At 42.2% G+C, this 17432-nt stretch overlaps 1 protein-coding gene across 1 annotated transcript in view; it reads right to left on the reverse strand.

Annotated features, from left to right (window-relative positions):
* MGARP (mitochondria localized glutamic acid rich protein) overlaps nt 1–17432 on the reverse strand; it is a 93322-nt gene that overhangs the window by 54178 nt on the left and 21712 nt on the right. The window contains exons 2-5 of the mRNA XM_082263674.1: nt 15825–15928; nt 15213–15306; nt 1317–1514; nt 419–628 (exon numbers count right to left, since the gene is read on the reverse strand). Of these exons, the coding sequence (XP_082119800.1) occupies nt 419–628; nt 1317–1514; nt 15213–15306; nt 15825–15928 (606 nt within the window). The remainder of the gene's footprint in view (nt 1–418; nt 629–1316; nt 1515–15212; nt 15307–15824; nt 15929–17432) is intronic.

The following is a 17432-nucleotide window of genomic DNA, read 5'->3' on the forward strand; positions in this document are numbered from 1 at the left end:
GAAGATCTCACAGGGAAAAATTCCGGAGAAAAAGGCTAGCAAAAAAAAAAAATCTACATAAAAAAATACTTTTATGCCAGTACCAAAGATCCCGGCAAGGAACTAGGTCCTTACTCCTGACTACACAGATTAAAACTGACATCCTATGCAGGAAGTGATTGGGTGTACCCTCCGGGACTGCCCATAGGCGTAGCCAGAACTTTTTTATCTGCCTAGTGTCCTACTCCTATAGGGGGCAGTATAACCCTACTGATATGGATCAGAGGATTTCGTCCGTCAATGAACGATAGAGAAATGTGATTTTTTTTTTAAAGGGGGGTGATTCCTTTCTATACTTACTGTATTTAAAAGCGAGCTTCTCTACTTTCCTCCCTGTTAAATATACCATTAAAAGCATTTTGTTATATCTGATCATAACCTTGCTCTGTAGAAGCATCTGCGCTCGCTCTTGGTTCCTCCACTGAAGGTGACAAGGTGGCCTCCTCTTCAGCAACAGGTTGCTTTTGCTCCAAAGACATAGTGGGGACAGCTTCCTGTTCAGTGACCTCTTCTGCTAGGGCTTCCTCTATGACTGCTTCAACAGCCTCCACAGCTGATTCCCAGACTTCTTCGGTTTCCACTGTCACACCTTTTAAAGGATTTGAGTAAAGATGATGCATCTCAACTACAGAGTACATACACAGTTTATCCTAGGAGCTCACACGTGTACCTTTGCAAAATTAAGAGGTTGAGCATATTTATAGCTTTTGACTATTTGCCTCCTGTTTTTAGTAGAAACACTTAAGTTAAATTCAGTTTTTTTTTTCTTTGTCAGGGAATAGAGGTGCAGGAATTTCCCTCCTCCAACCTTCCCCTGGCACCTGTGTGGGGGAGAAGTGATGTAGCACATCACTTCAAAGGGGCACTTTTAAATAAAACAAAGAGTGCCAGGGTTCAGCAGTGCTTAACACAATCATGCCTAATACAGAGTGGTAGAGTTCAGGAGTGTGTTACGCACGGGTTGCAGGGTTTAGGAGTACATTTTGCTAGTTCAAATTTCTTATAGCTCATTTACACTGGTGGCAGTCCTTGCTATCCTTTTGAAAAGTGATTCACGACAGAACACTTTTCAGAAAGTGGTTAACAGGCGGGTGGGAGGTGACCAATGTTGTAGAAATGGAAGAACATTTTTTGAGCTGGTACAAGAGGTAAAGAAAAATTGATTCTTCCAACAAAAAAAATATGTACGTAAACCCTAAAAGTGAAAGTCTCCAAGTTGTTTCCTTTAGATCTGTGAAATATATAATTGAAAGCATTTAGTTATATCTGATCATAACCTTGCTCTGTAGAGGCCTCTGCGTTCACTGCTGGCTCCTCCACTGAAGGTGACAAGGAGGCCTCCTCTTCAGTAGCAGGTTGCTCTTGCTCCAGGGATGTAGTGGGGGTAGCTTCCTTTTCAGTGACGGGTTCCTCTATGGCTGCTTCAACAGCCTCCACTGTTGTTTCAGAGACTTCCCCAGTTTCCACCATCACACCTTTTAAAGGATGATTAAAGGTGATGCAGCTCCACTACAGAATAAATACAGTATATATCCAAGGAGTGTACACACATTCCTATGCAAAATGAAGAGCTTGCGCATATCTATAGCTTCTTACTATTAGTAGAAACACTTTGGGTAAATGTAGGGCTTTCAGACCCTACCAGAATAGGTGCAAGACCCCCCCCCCCCCCCACAACCTTTCCTCTCTGCCCCTGGAGGAGAGTTGTGGTGTGGAGCATTCTGAACATCTTATCATATGGTAGGTGTGAGCAATTTGGTAAGATAACAGGGCATTGTTAATTGAAACCAGGAGTGTGCAACACAGCGTGCCAGGGGTCAGACGTGGGCAACACAGAGAGGTAGGGTCAGGTCATGAGGAGGACATCAGGTAAAAATACACACAGATCTGGAGGGGGTGAACAGGGTACATAGGGGGTATTTGCTCTATCCTATAAGGAGGCAGCTACCAGGGATATGAAGTTTGATGTAGTGCCCCAGATTGGTGCTAAAACCTCGCAGATGACAGAGATACAGTGAGAAGCAATGTTGTACACCAGGCACTCATTACCAGACACACAGCTTGGGTAGCACTGAGAGAGGCAACCATTCCACTTCTTGTGTACTACGAGAATGGATCTGGCGAGCTCTCCAATTCCCACCTTTGCAACTCACTGCATGCTCATTCTCTTATAATCCCACACTGGAGATTGATTTGTATCCCATGCCCCAGCCCCAAATGTTACCTGTCTTGAGGAAATCTCATGCCGACTCAGCTGATACACAGACAAAAGGACGCATCTACAGGAAGCGGATCACCGGATGTCCTCATTGCACCCCCTTAGCACAGCGGATAGGAAGACTCTAGACAGATCTTTGCTATGCCCATGTCACATTTACCAAATGTGAGTGCTTTTATACTTTTAACCTAATAAATACTCAGAGCCTACTGCACTTAGAGGCGCCTTGTCTTTTTATCTTTATCACTTTCAGAGCAGCTTCTCCTCTCCAGTGCTGCCGAAGTGCAGTGTCTCACTTAAAGCCTGCTGTATTTCACGGAAGCGCCCATACAACAAACCCTTGTTCACTGAATAGGTAACTGCTCGGCGCTCAGATTCTTAAAATTGAGATTAGCCCTCGTCTGAATTAGTCAAACATTGGCCCTATTTTTTGGCAAACATGGGAAGAGTGTTGGACATACTGTATCTAGTGAGCTTACACATTCCAATAACTGCTCACATTCTTACAGTTTTCTAGCAGAACATAGGAAACCTATTTGACACCAAATGTCATCTTTTAAGTCCTTTTTAAGACCCAAATCTGGAAGCTAAAGGGGTTTATAAGGGACAATTTACCAAAGTTAGAGTGGTGTGGGACCCTACTTGCACACAGCTCCAGCGAAACCCAGGAATTACATCATGCTGTGCCAGTAACTACAGACAGTGGGAACTACCTGCAGATCACTAACTGTGACAAAGGTTTTATCATATATCCCTGACAGTTATAGAAAGGTCTTTTATGCCTTGTTCACACTTGCAGCTTGAGACAGCAGAAAGAATAGGCATTTGAGCCGCAGCTTACAGCACCCCAATCTAAAATGGCTGACAGTGTGGTAAACATGCCACAGCAAAAATTATACCGCATGTCACATCCAACAGACAGTACGGCTACCAAACTCAACCCATTCAAGTGTACTGCAAGCAGGTGTGGGATTTTAGAGTTAAAGAGGAAGTAAACCCTCCTCTGCAAGTTGTACCTATAGGTGATCCTATGATAAGGCTTACCTATAGGTACTGTAAATATCTCCTAAACATATACCGTTTAGGAGATATTTACCTTACATGCAGCAAGTGACGTCACTGGTGCATGCGCTCTGAAGGAACGGCCGCTCATGCCGTTCCTTCAGAGCCCCGTGCCGTGACCGTCGGCGCACGTGCACGGGAGTGACATCACCGCGGCTCCGGCCAATCAGATGGCCGGATGCCGCAATCGCGGAAGACGGGCGACTGGACATGTCGCCCGTCATAGAGGTAAGCGGGCAGCACGGCGGGGACTCATTCTAAGGTAAGTATTTGATCATGAGCTAGTATGCGAAGCATACTAGCGCATTATGTCTTTCTCTTTCAGGGTGAAAAAAAAAATAATTTTTCGGTTTACAACCTCTTTAAAACAGGAAGGGAGGAGGAAGGGAGGTGGGGGCATAGCGCCAACTGGGCACCTGTTGAACTCCTCTGAAAAGTCATCCACCACAGATCAGTTTTCAAAGGGCAGCAAGGGCTGCTGCAAGTGTGAACAAAGATTTAGGGTGGTGGCAGATAATAGGATCCAACACTACCAGAAGTGTTGGATTTCTAATAACTATTCCGTGTACCCAACCAAAAAAAGAACAAGCAAATACAGAAATAATTGGGTATACGTACTATTTTTGAAGAATTGAATAAAAGGTTCAAATTTAGAACAGTAATCTGGTGAAATTATACCTTTAAAGCGTAACTCCACTGTTGAGGAGAAAAAAAACAATTCTCTCTGGGTGATCAGTGTATATTGGAATGGTTTTTACAATCTTTGTTGCAGATTCCTTTTTTGTTACTCATCACTGTTTGTTCCTCTGTGGCCCTGTGAGTCTAATGGGAGAGGTTGTCAATCAGCTAAAGGATACGAATAAGGAAATCTGCTGGGCCTGCATGCCTTTAGACATGTTTCCTAATGGGAGAATCTCACCAAAAATGACATTTTTGTTGCAGGGAATGCCAGAAATCTGACTTGCATCCTAGAGCAGACCTCTGACAAAATCAGTGAGCCAATCACACAAGCAGGAAATTATGTTTCTGGGGTGTGTACAGAACACCTCCAGGTAGCCATATTGCAGTGCATTTTTTGAAAATTAAAGCGGCTGCAGATTGAAAAAGCAAAGTTATTTAATAAAATTCAATCACAAAATGACATGTGTAGCAATTGTATATGCTATATTAGTTTTTCCTTACTTGCTATTCTCTTCTTACCCTTTGGAGTTACCCTTTAAAGTCTTCACTTTGAATGTTAGTCTAAAAGCATACTGTACACAGTGGTGTAGATTTATTAAATCTGGAGAGTGCAAAATCTGGTGTAACTGTACATGGTAGCCAATCAGCGTTTAACGTCAGAATGTTAACTTAAGCTTTGACCCCCCCAAAAAAAAAAAAAACCTGGAAGCGATATTGGTTTCTATGCAGAGCTGCACCAGATTTTGCACTCTAGTTTTAGCAAATTAACCTCAGTGTTTTTACATAAGCTGAAGCTCATATATGTGCAAGGTATTAGAGAATTCTTCTGATCATGAGCAGAGCGATCTTAAATGAGTTTTGACTCTTTAATATTAACTTTCATTTTAGTAGCTCACTCCAATGACAAAGAATATTTAGCGAAGAGAAAATGGTTACTCGGGATACCCATCCATTCCATGATTGTAAAATGGTAGCAATGGTAAGACAGACAGGGGTATGAAAAATAATGTACTAGTAGAAATAAAATGTATGTGTAAATATAAGCAGCTGGGGGCCCATACTGTAAATGTATCTCTATATGAATATATAAACATTATTTAATAGATTTTTTTTCTATCAGATCAAAATTAATTCTTCCCTACTCAATCTAAATATTAGAAAACAGCAAGATACAGCTTGATGTTAGGGTAATCAAACATGTTTTGTTTGAATCTTTAGAACCCCACCCCAGAGGAAGCACGTGGGAAAAATTAAACCAGTTCTGAGGCTGGAATATAAATTCCAATACAAACCATATGGAACTGGTCAAAAAAACTTCTCCTAAAATGTCCCCTCTACAAGCAGTTGTGCTGAAAGTGCTGCGAGCCAACATAGACGGCCTTTAAAACAGTGTGTAGTAGGTTTAGTTTCTCAAGCCCAGTATGCTCATTCTTTCATTTTGCATGAGTGCATTTTAGACTTGCAACAAAACAGCAAGGGTGACAGCAGAGAGACAAAAGGTTGAGAGACAAAAGGCTGACAAGAGTAACAGGCAATAATACAGCATTCTGGTTGTAACCCTTTATAAAAAAAAAAAAAAAAAAAAGTGTGCCATGTACAGTAAAATAAAAGCAAAGATCTTTCCATCTTTAGAAGTAGCAAAGATTGTGCAGCCAAAGTGAATGAATAGGTTGGGGAATCACCAGCATGCAATACTGTGATTTCACACAGGTGTTTAGAATTCTTCAGTAACAGTGTTATGGTCAGGCAAAACGCTTGCATGCCTTTATGCATGATTAGCATCAACAGAAACACAGGTTTAAAGAGCTTTACTTCCATCTACTACTACTACAGATGAGTCACCAAACTAGAATACTTTTTAATCTAAAGTAAATATACTTAGAACTACTTTGATTTTTATGGGCACCAGCTGGTTGACTGATCTTGAAATGTTCTATCTTTACAGTACTCCCATGTCAAGATACACCCTGATCAAAGTTCCTGGCTCTGCCCTCCTTCTGTTAAATTTTCTGTAATATGTTCTGAGTTGAGGCAGATCTATAATACAAACAAGAAAAAGTTGGAAAAACTAGCAGAGAGCATAAAGCCGGCTGGTTCTGCAGCTGCCCAAATCGCGCCAGAAGTGGAGGTTCCCCATCACTTAGTGTGGATGGGGAAATCTGTTGATTTATCTGTTAGCTTAAAAGTCCACCTTTTGCAAAAAAAAAAAAAAAATATAATGAAAGCACATATAAGAAAACCAAAATGTACATGTTTTTTCTTTTTTCAAATGTGCCTGCAAAGCATTGCAACTACGATCTAGGGATCGCAGGTACAATTCCAGGCTCTTCCTCCAGCTCCATGTCCATATCGAGGTAAAGACTGAGTTAGAGAGCTGAAGGAATAATGCAGTAATAACCAAACTTGTGCTCAGGACCGGAAGGTTTTACCCCCTCAATGACCAGGACATTTTTTGCGATACAGCACTGCGTTACTTTAACTGATAACTGCGCGGTCGTGCGATGCTGTACCCAAATAAAATGTATGTCCTTCTTTCCCCTTTTCATTCCCAAAAAAAATTTTTTTTTTTATCATTTTAGGCAAATTTGTATTCTGCTACATATTTTTGGTAAAAAAAATAAAAATAAATAAAAAAACCTCCAATAAGTGTATATTGATTGGTTTGCGCAAAAAAGTTATTGCATCTACAAACTAGGGGAAAGATTTATGCCATTTTTATTTTTTTACTAGTAATGGCGGCGATCAGCGATTTGTTAGCAGGGCTGCGACATTGCGGCGGACAGATCGGACACCTGACATTTGACACTTTTGGGGGGGAACCAGTGACATTACTATAGTAATCAGTGCTAAAAATAAGCACTGTTACCGTACGGACACTGGCAGGGAATGGGTTAACACTAGGGGCGATCAAAGGGTTAAATGTGTCCCTAGAGGGTGCTTTCCAACTGCGTGGGGGGGGGGCATGGGCTTGCTGAATGAACATAGGATCCCTGTGTTCATAACTGACAGAACAGCAGTCTGCAGTGTTTACAATGGCAGACTGCCATTCTGTCTCCACGGGGAGCGATCGCGGGTGCCCGGAGGACATCACGACCGTCGGACCTGCTGATTGGCTCCCCTTGTGGCCAATAGGCACACCCGCCCCCACTAGCTGTCCTGTGAAGCGACGTACAGGTACGTCGTTTCGTGGGACAGAGTCGACCTGTCGCTGTACAAGTACGGCGGCTGGTCAGCAAAAAGGTTAAGGACTACAAGTTCCTATGCTATGGTGGAAAATGGAACTTGTAGTTCGTTCATTCATCGATGCATCCTAAATAATATGGGTGTAAAGTAATCAAGGGTGGAGTTAGCCTTTAAGTCAGCCTGTGTACATGTTCTGCAGGGATTCTACCCGCTGAGCCCTGCTGAGCAGGCGGGTGGCTTGTCCATTAATGCAGAGTGGACAGAAACAGCCTGCTCTCCTCTATGGGTGGTCTGATCTGATCACTGGAAGGGAAGTTGATGGATTACTATCTTTCTGTTTTTCGCGGCTTATATTTTACGGAAAAGTGTCTGTTTATATCTGCCGCTCCATAGAGGAGAATGGAGGGTCCACCTGAAAAACTGAGCTCCGTGTCACTCTATTTGTAGCTTACAGGGACACCTTTGCTTCTCCCTTGTGACAGCACTGGGTGCCTGAGTGGCCAGTCACCAAGTACCAGAGCCATCCTATACAGTATCATGGATGACTGCACACAAGCACCAGCAGTAATAGCGATCTTTTTAATTGAAATCAGTAAAGACAACAGCACAATACATTTGCTATATCATGCTGTTGGTATTACAGATTAGAATAAAATATACTGCTATTATTGCTGGTGTGCAGTTAACGGTCAACCTTTTGGTACTCTACAAAGAAGAGCTTGAATAGTAATGGACTTTCTGGTGGGCAAGAATGGATTAAATTGGAGTGGCATCTGTTTTTCTTACACTACCAGTGTTCACATAATGGATGAAGGGCAGAGAGTCACATGCTTTCTAATACCTGGAAGCACACAGTAAATTAGCTTCCATGAGAGAAGAGGAGGTTTGCTTTATAGCAGGGGTAGGCAACTTTAAAGAGGTGATCTACCTGAACAACGCGGGAGAAGTCAAAGATCACCGGGCTCAGTGTCGCCTCGTCACACCAGATTTAAACCTCTATGTGCCGTACTACCATTTTGCTATTGCATGCACAGCAATAGTGGGTTTAAATCAGGAGGCAACATATCGCCTCTCACCACCTGTTAAACACACTCTGATCATTTTTCAAAAAAGCAGCAGTGCCTGCTGCAATTGTCAATGAGCCCTTAGTTGAATTTAGCAGCAGCACCCTTAGGGCTCACTCACACGTAAAGTTGTGGGATGGTAAAACCCTGTGGTTGAGTTTACCACCCCCAGTTCCTACTTTCCTACTTTCTTCCCAGTTCCTACTTTCTTTCTGAGGCAGCAGTCAAAGGTGTAGACATGCTGCAGGATGAAAATAAACCCCCTTTTGCTTTTGGTGGGTATTACTGCCTACCAATCACCAACTATTCAAGTAAATCGACCACTCTGCAAGTGCCATGTAACTGCATGCTTCCAAGGGGTTAAAGCAGGTGGCGAGAAAACAGCACAATGGTGCCTGTTTTAACACCTTGTTAGCTGTACTGCACAAGATAGCAGGGCACTTGCAGAGGGGCCTCATTCAGTTGAATGGGTTGTGCTTGGCAGGTGCTACACCCACCAACCATAACAGGGCGCATAACACCTGCTGCGACATGTGTACACCCCTGGCCACTAAAACTAAAGGGGGTGCAGTAGGGGAAGGGGTGGTAAAAAACACAACTATGGGTTTTCACCCTCCACCCCTAAAATGCAAATGTAAATGAACCCTTACTGTCCCAATAAGGCTGCTTTCACATTGATGTGCTGCGGTTTACCTGTATCACAGTGGCAGCAAGGTGCCTCTGCGACTTTGGGCTAGGTGCGCTTTGCCATAGGCTTATATAAAATCCTGCAGGTGTAGTATGCTTTCAGAAAATGCGCCTAATCTACTGCATTGCACCCGCAGTGTGTGTAAACCGCAGCATATCACTGTTAAAGCAGCCCTTCTTTCCTGCTGCTGGAGACAGCTGGCAATAAGAGGTGGAGTGCAGTTGGTTATCTCTCTGCATGGGACACGAGCAAGCGCTACAAAAGAGGCATCAGCTTATGCGTCTTACTCCCTAGTACAGCTTCAGCTTTACAAGTAGTCTCTCTGCATTGCACTCTGATGCTCTAGGATGGCGGGTCAGCAAGCTCTAGTAGGCAAAGTATACCTCTCCGTTCTAATGAGCATTGCTATCGAGACAAAAAGTGATGGAAAATACACATTTTAGAGCCATCGCCAAAACAAGAGGCGACAACGCTTTCCTCACCGAAGAGAGATCTGAGACAACAGCATTCCCCTCTCCCAATAGACATTTTCTCTCACTTGCTGTTTCTTTCTTGGGACAGGAAGAAAGGTTTAAAGGTAAATAATATGCCTACAGAGTATTCTCCAGCTGTAGTTCTAAGCGGACATCTCACAAAATCTCCACTTGCTCAAGGGGTAATCACTTTATGGTTTCCACCAATGATGAGTGAGATGTAATTTTTCAACATACAAATGGCTGTGCATTAGAGCTGCATAACATGTACTGTTGCGTACACATATGATTAAATGCTAAAAACCAGAATGTAGCGAACAATAAATTCACTGGTTGTAAAGCTTAGCAACAAAACACGAAAGCTTTAACAAAAATACATGGCATTGTCCTCATACCTTGAAAGAACACCATATATTTCTGGAAAGTTCTATCCCTAGATCACAACAGATCTAAGAATAAAGTGATGCTAATAAACGCTATCAGAAGCAGTCAGCTTTTAACTACAATATCCTTCACACTAAGCAAGTCTACAATGGAAGCAGCCTTGTGCAACAAGGAAAGCAAGCAAGGAAAGTATGTTAGTTACATCAACACACAAAAGCCCACACTTCAGTGTTAGGACAACTTAATCACCTCAAGAAAAGGGGACCCCTCTAAGGTTAAGAGTAGCACTACCCAGAAATCCCAATCAAAAGTAGGAATAAAAATAAAAAAGGACAGTCAAAACAACATTCATAGTGGTCTCTTTATTGGACAGTCATGTACACACACAGGTAATAAGAGCAATCAGCCTTAATGGATCCATTTAAACTTGAGATTTCACAAAAGTTTTTTTTTTTTTTTTAAATCATAAATCAGAACCAGGTCTGACCCCGCTTATGGCAAAAGAGGGGACTAGCGGAAACAGTATCTAACAGAATAACCATTAAGAATAATAAAAATAAAAAAATAAGCTTAATTTATAGGTGGTGAGACTTTAAGGACTGGCGTGCGACTATAAATCATCACTAGTTAGGCTGCACGGCATGATGGACTGTCCCTTTTTGGTTGTTATAACTTCAAGTTTAGGTAGATATCCCCTTGGGCTTTATTCTGGAAATTGTAAGAAGCAAAAGTAACAATTAGAGAAAAATAAAAGAAACATGAGCAAAAAGTTCAAATAAGTAATGCTCATGCAAAAAAAAAAAAAGTTTGGAAAACAAAAATTTTAAGAGCTAACCAGAATGAACTGAACTGACACGGATAACACTTTCACACACAGTCACAGAAAAACACACGAGACCATCTGTTGTGAACAAGGCTAAGTACTTTTGTCTGATAATTAAGTAAAAAACAAAAAAAGTACATAAAAGTTCCAGTACTTTTGGTAAAGTTTAATACTATATTTGCATGGTAAATGTTCAGCTACAAAAATCAAATAGCTGGAACATCATAGTGAACTTTAAATACATGCTGTAACTACTACGGTAAGACAACCTTGTTCAAAACAGGGATAGGTAGAGGGGCATAATATACTGCTCGGCCCAGGTTCCCCATTCTAGCCATATGGTACTCACCAATACAAAACACCTATGGTGCAACGCAACAGTTTGTATGAACGTCCAAAACTAAAGTATTTAAAGTCACTGCTGTCAGTAAATTGCTCTTATAGATTAATATAGGTGGGAATAAACCAGGGCAGAGAAATATATTTTGCAAGTTTTATAAAATGGGAAAGATTACAAAGAAAGTTAAAATAAAAAATGTACTTACTGTCATCTGGAAAGCACAAAATGAAAATAGGGGATTGGAAAGAAAAAAAAAAAAAACACAATCACATTAGGACCAATTAAAATCACATTAGGACATTGCCTATCATGTAAATTTAAGTGATGAAAGCATGATCTGTTGGAAAAAAAACAAAACATTCCAATAGGCAGCCTGGAATGTGCCAATATTTGAGTTTAGGGTGGTCCCCATAAGACAGGGCAGAAGCATCCTTTATACAACATCCATCAATGGCATAGCTAGATATATATGAAGTAAAAATATTTTGGGTTGACACCAGAACACTAAGAGGTAAAATCTTCCTATGGGGGACACCAGTTCTGGTGATACACAAGGATTCCCTCTCCATTCCTATTGAGCTATGGGACAAGAAGTGAAGGATAATCTCCCCATTGGGAAACAGATGGCAAAAAAAAAAAAAAACAGACAGGGGTTATAAACCTCCCTTACTCCATCTAAAATGGAAAGGATAAGTGCACTTGCACTTATCCTGTTTGCCCCTTTAAAGGGGTTGTAAAGGGAGGTTTATATCCTAATGCATTCTTTGCATAAAGATAAAAAGCCTTCTGTGTGCAGCAGCTCCCCTCAGCCCCCCTAATATTTACCTGAGCCATGTTGTAGGAATGTCTTGGCCATCCGGGACTCCCCTCAATGGCTGAGACAGCAGCGCGGCACCATTGGCTTCTGATGCTGTCAAAGTCAGTCAGCCAGCCAATGAGAAAAGAAAGGGAGTGGGGCCTGAATGGACACAGCGCTGTGACTCGGCTCAGGTGCCTCCATAGCAAGCTGCTTGGGGCACCCAACAGGGGGGAGAGGCCAGGAGAGCAGAAAAGGGACCTGAGCTGCTCTGTGAAAATCTACTGCAAGAGTGGGCAACTATAACATGTTGGTTATAATTAATTATAAAAAAACAACACAACTTTGCAACCACTTTAATCTAAACGAAGTAGATCTACAATCTGCTCTCTCTACAAATGCATTCTTTAAACACATTGCATATCTCTTTGCTTCACAATTATCTATGATTTCGCTAGAATGTACTAACTGTTCAGTATCATTGCTATGTTACTTTTTTTTTTTTTTTTTTTAAAACCCTAAACTATTACACTGCTCTGCAGTGTTCATTTTGGCATTACATTTAGGTTTAGTTTTAGTCATAGTCTTGATTAAAATGCCATTTTAGTTCAATTTTAGTAATCTGCAATTGTTTTAGTCGTATTTAGTCGACAAAAATCTGCAGTACATTTTAGTCAACTGAAATCGAATGGGTTTAGTTAAATTGTAATGAATCATTTAAGCATTCCTATATAAAATTTCCAAATTCATTATATACTCCTGAAGTAAAAAAAAATAAAAAATATTTGTGGTATTAATGTTTGAACAAACTGCACAGACACTCTGAAGGTGGTCTGAGGAGGCCTGTAATGCTACACAGTGCTCTGGGCAGATTAAGAAGGCCTATATTGCACAGTGCTCTGGTCCTCTGGACAGTCGGGACTCGGGAGGCCTAGAACGTGTACTGCTCTCGATGGTGATCTGAGAAGGCCTGTAATGCTACACATTGCTCTGGGTGGTCTGAGGAGGCCTGAAATGCACAGTGCTCTGGATGGTCACGAGTCAGGACTCTCAGAAAGCCTGTAATGCACACAGAGCTCGAGAGGGTCATCTGAGGAGGCTTGTAATGCTGCACAGTGCTAAGCGCATTACAGCACTAAGCACGTGATGGTCACTACAGGCAGTCCCCGAGTTACGAACTACACCTACTTAAGAACGGACTTCAATGCCAGCCGCTTGTGCTCCACGCTGGTCCCAGATACCGCCGAGCAGCCATCTTGCAGCACCGGACACATCCCACACTGCAGTACTGCATGGGCACAAGAGCCCCAGATAATATGACTGCATGCCCCGAAGCGACTGGAACATCCCCCATCACTGCACAAGCTGCAGTTACACTTAAAAATGCACTGTTTCGACTTGCAAACAAATTCAACCTAAGACCAAACCTACAGTCCCTATTGTGTTCGTAACCCAGGAACCGCCTGTATATTGCTTGCCGAGAGGGAATGCACTCACGGAAACCAGAAGTCCATGTAAACGTCTTTCCCTCACATTTTCGTTCGTGGACGAAAACTGAATGGATTTTCATCATAGTTTGTCAACTGACAAAAAATGTGGGGTAATTTTCGTTTTTCATCACTGGAAATATGCAGCTGATGAAAATGGCAACAATGTTTTCTTCTACAAAAACTAACACTGCTGCTCTGTGTGTGATTACGGACTGTGATCCTTTTAGCTTTACAACCATGATATGCTATTCAGAGCAATGTGAGATGGCCACTAGCTTGTGTCTCATAACACAGAAGTGACTACACTAAAAAAAAAAAAAAAAAAAAAAAAATTTCAGCACAGCTGAAGACTCTAAGGCCCCTTTTACACTTATACGACCTGAAAGTCACGCAACTTTGACAGGACTTGGGAGCAATGCCTGTGTAATCTTGAGGTCTGTAGACCTCAAAGTCAGACCAAAGTATTCCAGGGACTATTTTGAAGTCCCACAGTTATGAATGGTACTCATTGGAAATCATACGGGTATGACTTATGCGAATTTGCAGTCCTAAGCCACTTATTTTTTCTAGAAAGAGCTGTGTGTTTTAAGACCTATTTGAAAATATTTTTGGAAACTTATAATCAGATGTGGAAAAAATCTTGATCTTCTAACATACCCTCCTGGCCTGCGAGATTGTTCTGCCAAAGTGTAACAAGCCACTAAATTATTCCTGCAGATCAGCCAACTGCTACAAAGAAAAAGAATCCCGTCTCGAATGGTGATCAGATCACTTTGTATGGGGCACCTTTACTTTTTCAACAGTATTACATTTCCCACTACAACTTTACCAAGACAGGAGGCAGCACACACACCTGTCATATCAAATGAATAATGGTAACGAAGTGTCTTCAACAGGATTGAGATAACCGCACTTAGCTAGATTGGCAGCTATGGTTCAAAGCACCTGGATACACAAGGCAGTGTGTACCCTGGTTATTAAAACCTGCTTCATGTTTTAATTTATAGGCCTCTCACCATAGTTTAGGCTTCCAAAAGAAAAAAAAATTGCACATCTATCCAACAGTTTTAGACCATGATAAAAATTAAGTTTGAGAACTAAAAGAGGAAAAGAGAAAAGTAGTGATATTCCTTTAAAAGAAGTTAGAATGCATGAATATAAAAAACCTTCTGTTTTAAATGTGCACAAGAGCCTTGGGTCTCTGGGGGGTCTCTCCCTCATGTGCTGACAGGGCAGCAGTAGCCATTGGTGCCCTCTACTGTCACAGTCAGTGAGCCAATGACGACAGAGCAAGGGCAAGCCACGCTCTGTATGTGAATGGACACACGGAGCTTGAAAGCAATTCTTCTCGGGTGACCCCATAGAAAGCGGCTTGTCATAGAAAGCGGCTTGTCATAGGGGCACGAGCCTGGAGCGCCAGCGGAGGGCTCTAGAAGAGGAGGATTTGGCTACTCTGTGCAACCATTGCACAGAGCAGGTAAGTATAACGAATATTTTTAAGAAAAAAAAACAAAAAAAACAAAAAAAAACTATCCTATCCTAAGAGCCGGTTCACACTACCACGACCAGAAAGTCGCCCCGTGACTGGAAGAGACTGGCGACTTTGTCTGTGGGGAATGCCTGGCTAATCTCTTTCTTCTTCCTGGAAAGTCTGATAACAAGTCGCTTCAATTAAGATAAGGAGGCGACTCCCATTGAAGTATATGGGACAGTCGGATCACAGGTCGCCTCAAAGTAGTACAGGACCCTTTTCTGAAGTCGGAGCGACTTCAGTAGTGCCAATTAAGACGGCACTGATTGATTAACATTGCTTTTGTTATGTCAAGCGACCTGGGGCTACACAAGTCGCCTCACAAGTCGTGCTAGTGTGAATGGGCTCTAACACTACCTAAAACAAATAGTTTTACTTTCTCTTTGCTATATTTCAAAAATACCACAGCACAGCTTATCTGTATTCAAGTTTGATCTTACCTCTAAGTGAGCCTAACCGGGGTTTCACTTGCGTTTCAATGTACTCATGGCGGTCATGGGAGCGGGCTCTGTCTCTGTTCACAGTTCGGTATGCCTACAACAGAAACAAGATCAGCAAGGATACAGCTAGAGTAGTATGGGCTTTAAGTGCCGGTTCACACTTCCACGTTTGCGGAGATCGCATGTAATTCGGAGCGCACTGCTCCAAATTACATGCGATCTGATGTGCGGATGCGAGTTCAGCCATACACTTTCTATGGCTGAATTCGTACTGTATCCGCACCAAACACGCACGAGGCTTTTTTTGAGCCGCAGTAGAATCGGATCGCACAGTGGTTCACACTTGTGCGATCAGATTCTGTGCGTACATGCAGATCGCACTGCGATATGCGATCGCAACTGGGGGTGTCATTAACTTTTAATTGATACGCCCTGCGTATCGCATATGGCAGTGTGAACTGCCAGATGTGTGGATGCGATGTGGGAACAGGCTGCATATTCGCAGCGTTCCCGCATCGCACAAGTGTGAATCGGCACTGACTTTTTAAATTAGCTATGATTTCTCTGAGATATAAAATAAGCAAACAATGCAGAGAAAAAAAAAATACTTACATATGCTACTCCACCAGCTACAGATACAGCAACAAGCAGGTAATAAGGCAGAGCTTCACCAGAAGAGCCTGGCACACTGCTGGCTGACATATGACGAACGGGTGCTGTAAAGAAGACAAACACAGAAACATCAAATCACAGAGCGTGCACAGGCATAATACTAGAATACTGTAATTAAAGCCTAAATGCAGCCAACATCACAAATATATATCAGCACAAGGGACAGCATAATTTACAGCAGTAGAATGTGTTCCTTGTACTGAATCAACTTCTGTTAGTGAAAATCTTCCTTTGTCCTGCCCCTCCACTTCCGGTGCGGCAGGGGTTAATACAACTAACAAGTTGCCACTTTATCGCATCAAGATCCACCCTTGCCACCCAGCTGCCCCATTCATAGAAGTTGTACTACAGCCTCTATGAATAAATGACAGGCAAATGATTCCCCACCCATTCACAGATCCTGCTTCATTTATAGATGCTGTATGGCTTCTATGAGTGGAGTAGCTAGCAAAAAAAATTTCACAAACAAAAGAGGAATCAACACAAGAGAAACATCCTACCAACTAGAAGTTATGTCCCTTGTGCCATTTCTGCATCTGGCTGCACTTAGGCTTTAACAAGTGATAGGAATCACTTCAATGTTTACTTTAAGTGATTGTGAAGGTAGGTTTTTACCTTAATGTGTTTGTAAAAAGGTACAAAGAAAAAAAAAGAAAAAAACACATCATTCTTAACTGCTTTGTGCAGTGGTTTTGCAAAGAGCAACCCAGATCCTCCTCTTCTCCGGTCCCCCGTTGGCGCTCGCGGCCCCTCCCTTCTGCCGAGTGCTGCCATAGCAAGCCACTTACTATGGGGGTACTAGTGTGCGCTTCCTCCTGAGCCCCACTCTGTGTACACAAGACACAGAGCAGCTCAGCCCTGAGCTTCCTCATCACTGGCTGTAATTGACAGCTGTGGGAGTCAAGTGATCCTAAGGAGGAGGCAGAGACCCGGGAGAGCTGCTGCTCTCATGCACGTTACTGGATCGAAATTAGGCTTAGGTAAGTATTAGGGGGAGCTGAGGGCGGTAGCAGCACAATAAAAAAGGTTTTTGTTTTTTTGACCAACATGCATAAAGCTAAAAAAAAATTCAGCCTTTAGAACCACTTTAATAATGCACTCTGCATTAAGGTAATAAATCTGTTTGCTGGATTAAGATCAGGCTAATTATTGGTGGGGGAGCTGCACAATTGTGTTTTTTTTTTTTTTTTTTCACCAACATGCATAAAGCTAAAAAACCATCAGCCTTTAGAACCACTTTAATAATGCACTCTGCATTAAAGTAATAAATCTGTTTGCTGGTAAGTATGGGGGGGGGGGGCACTGCACAATCGTTCACAGTCATTTGCAGGCAGTTGAGTTCAGTGACGTTTTTTGGAAAGCAATTATTTGCGTTCGAACGGGTGTTTCCCGGCGTTTCAAATGCAAAAACGCTCGAGTTTTTCCATTTTAAAAGGGGAATGATTTTTTGACCTCTAGAAACGGTTCTAAACGCGGGTGCAAACGCGACACAACGGACGTTTTAAACGTCCTTTAAATTCCAGCATTCAAAGGACTTTTTAAAAACGT

The sequence above is a fragment of the Pelophylax lessonae genome, assembly GCF_965119305.1.
Source record: "Pelophylax lessonae genome assembly, chromosome: 1".
In the NCBI taxonomy this organism is placed as follows: Eukaryota; Metazoa; Chordata; class Amphibia; order Anura; family Ranidae; genus Pelophylax; species Pelophylax lessonae.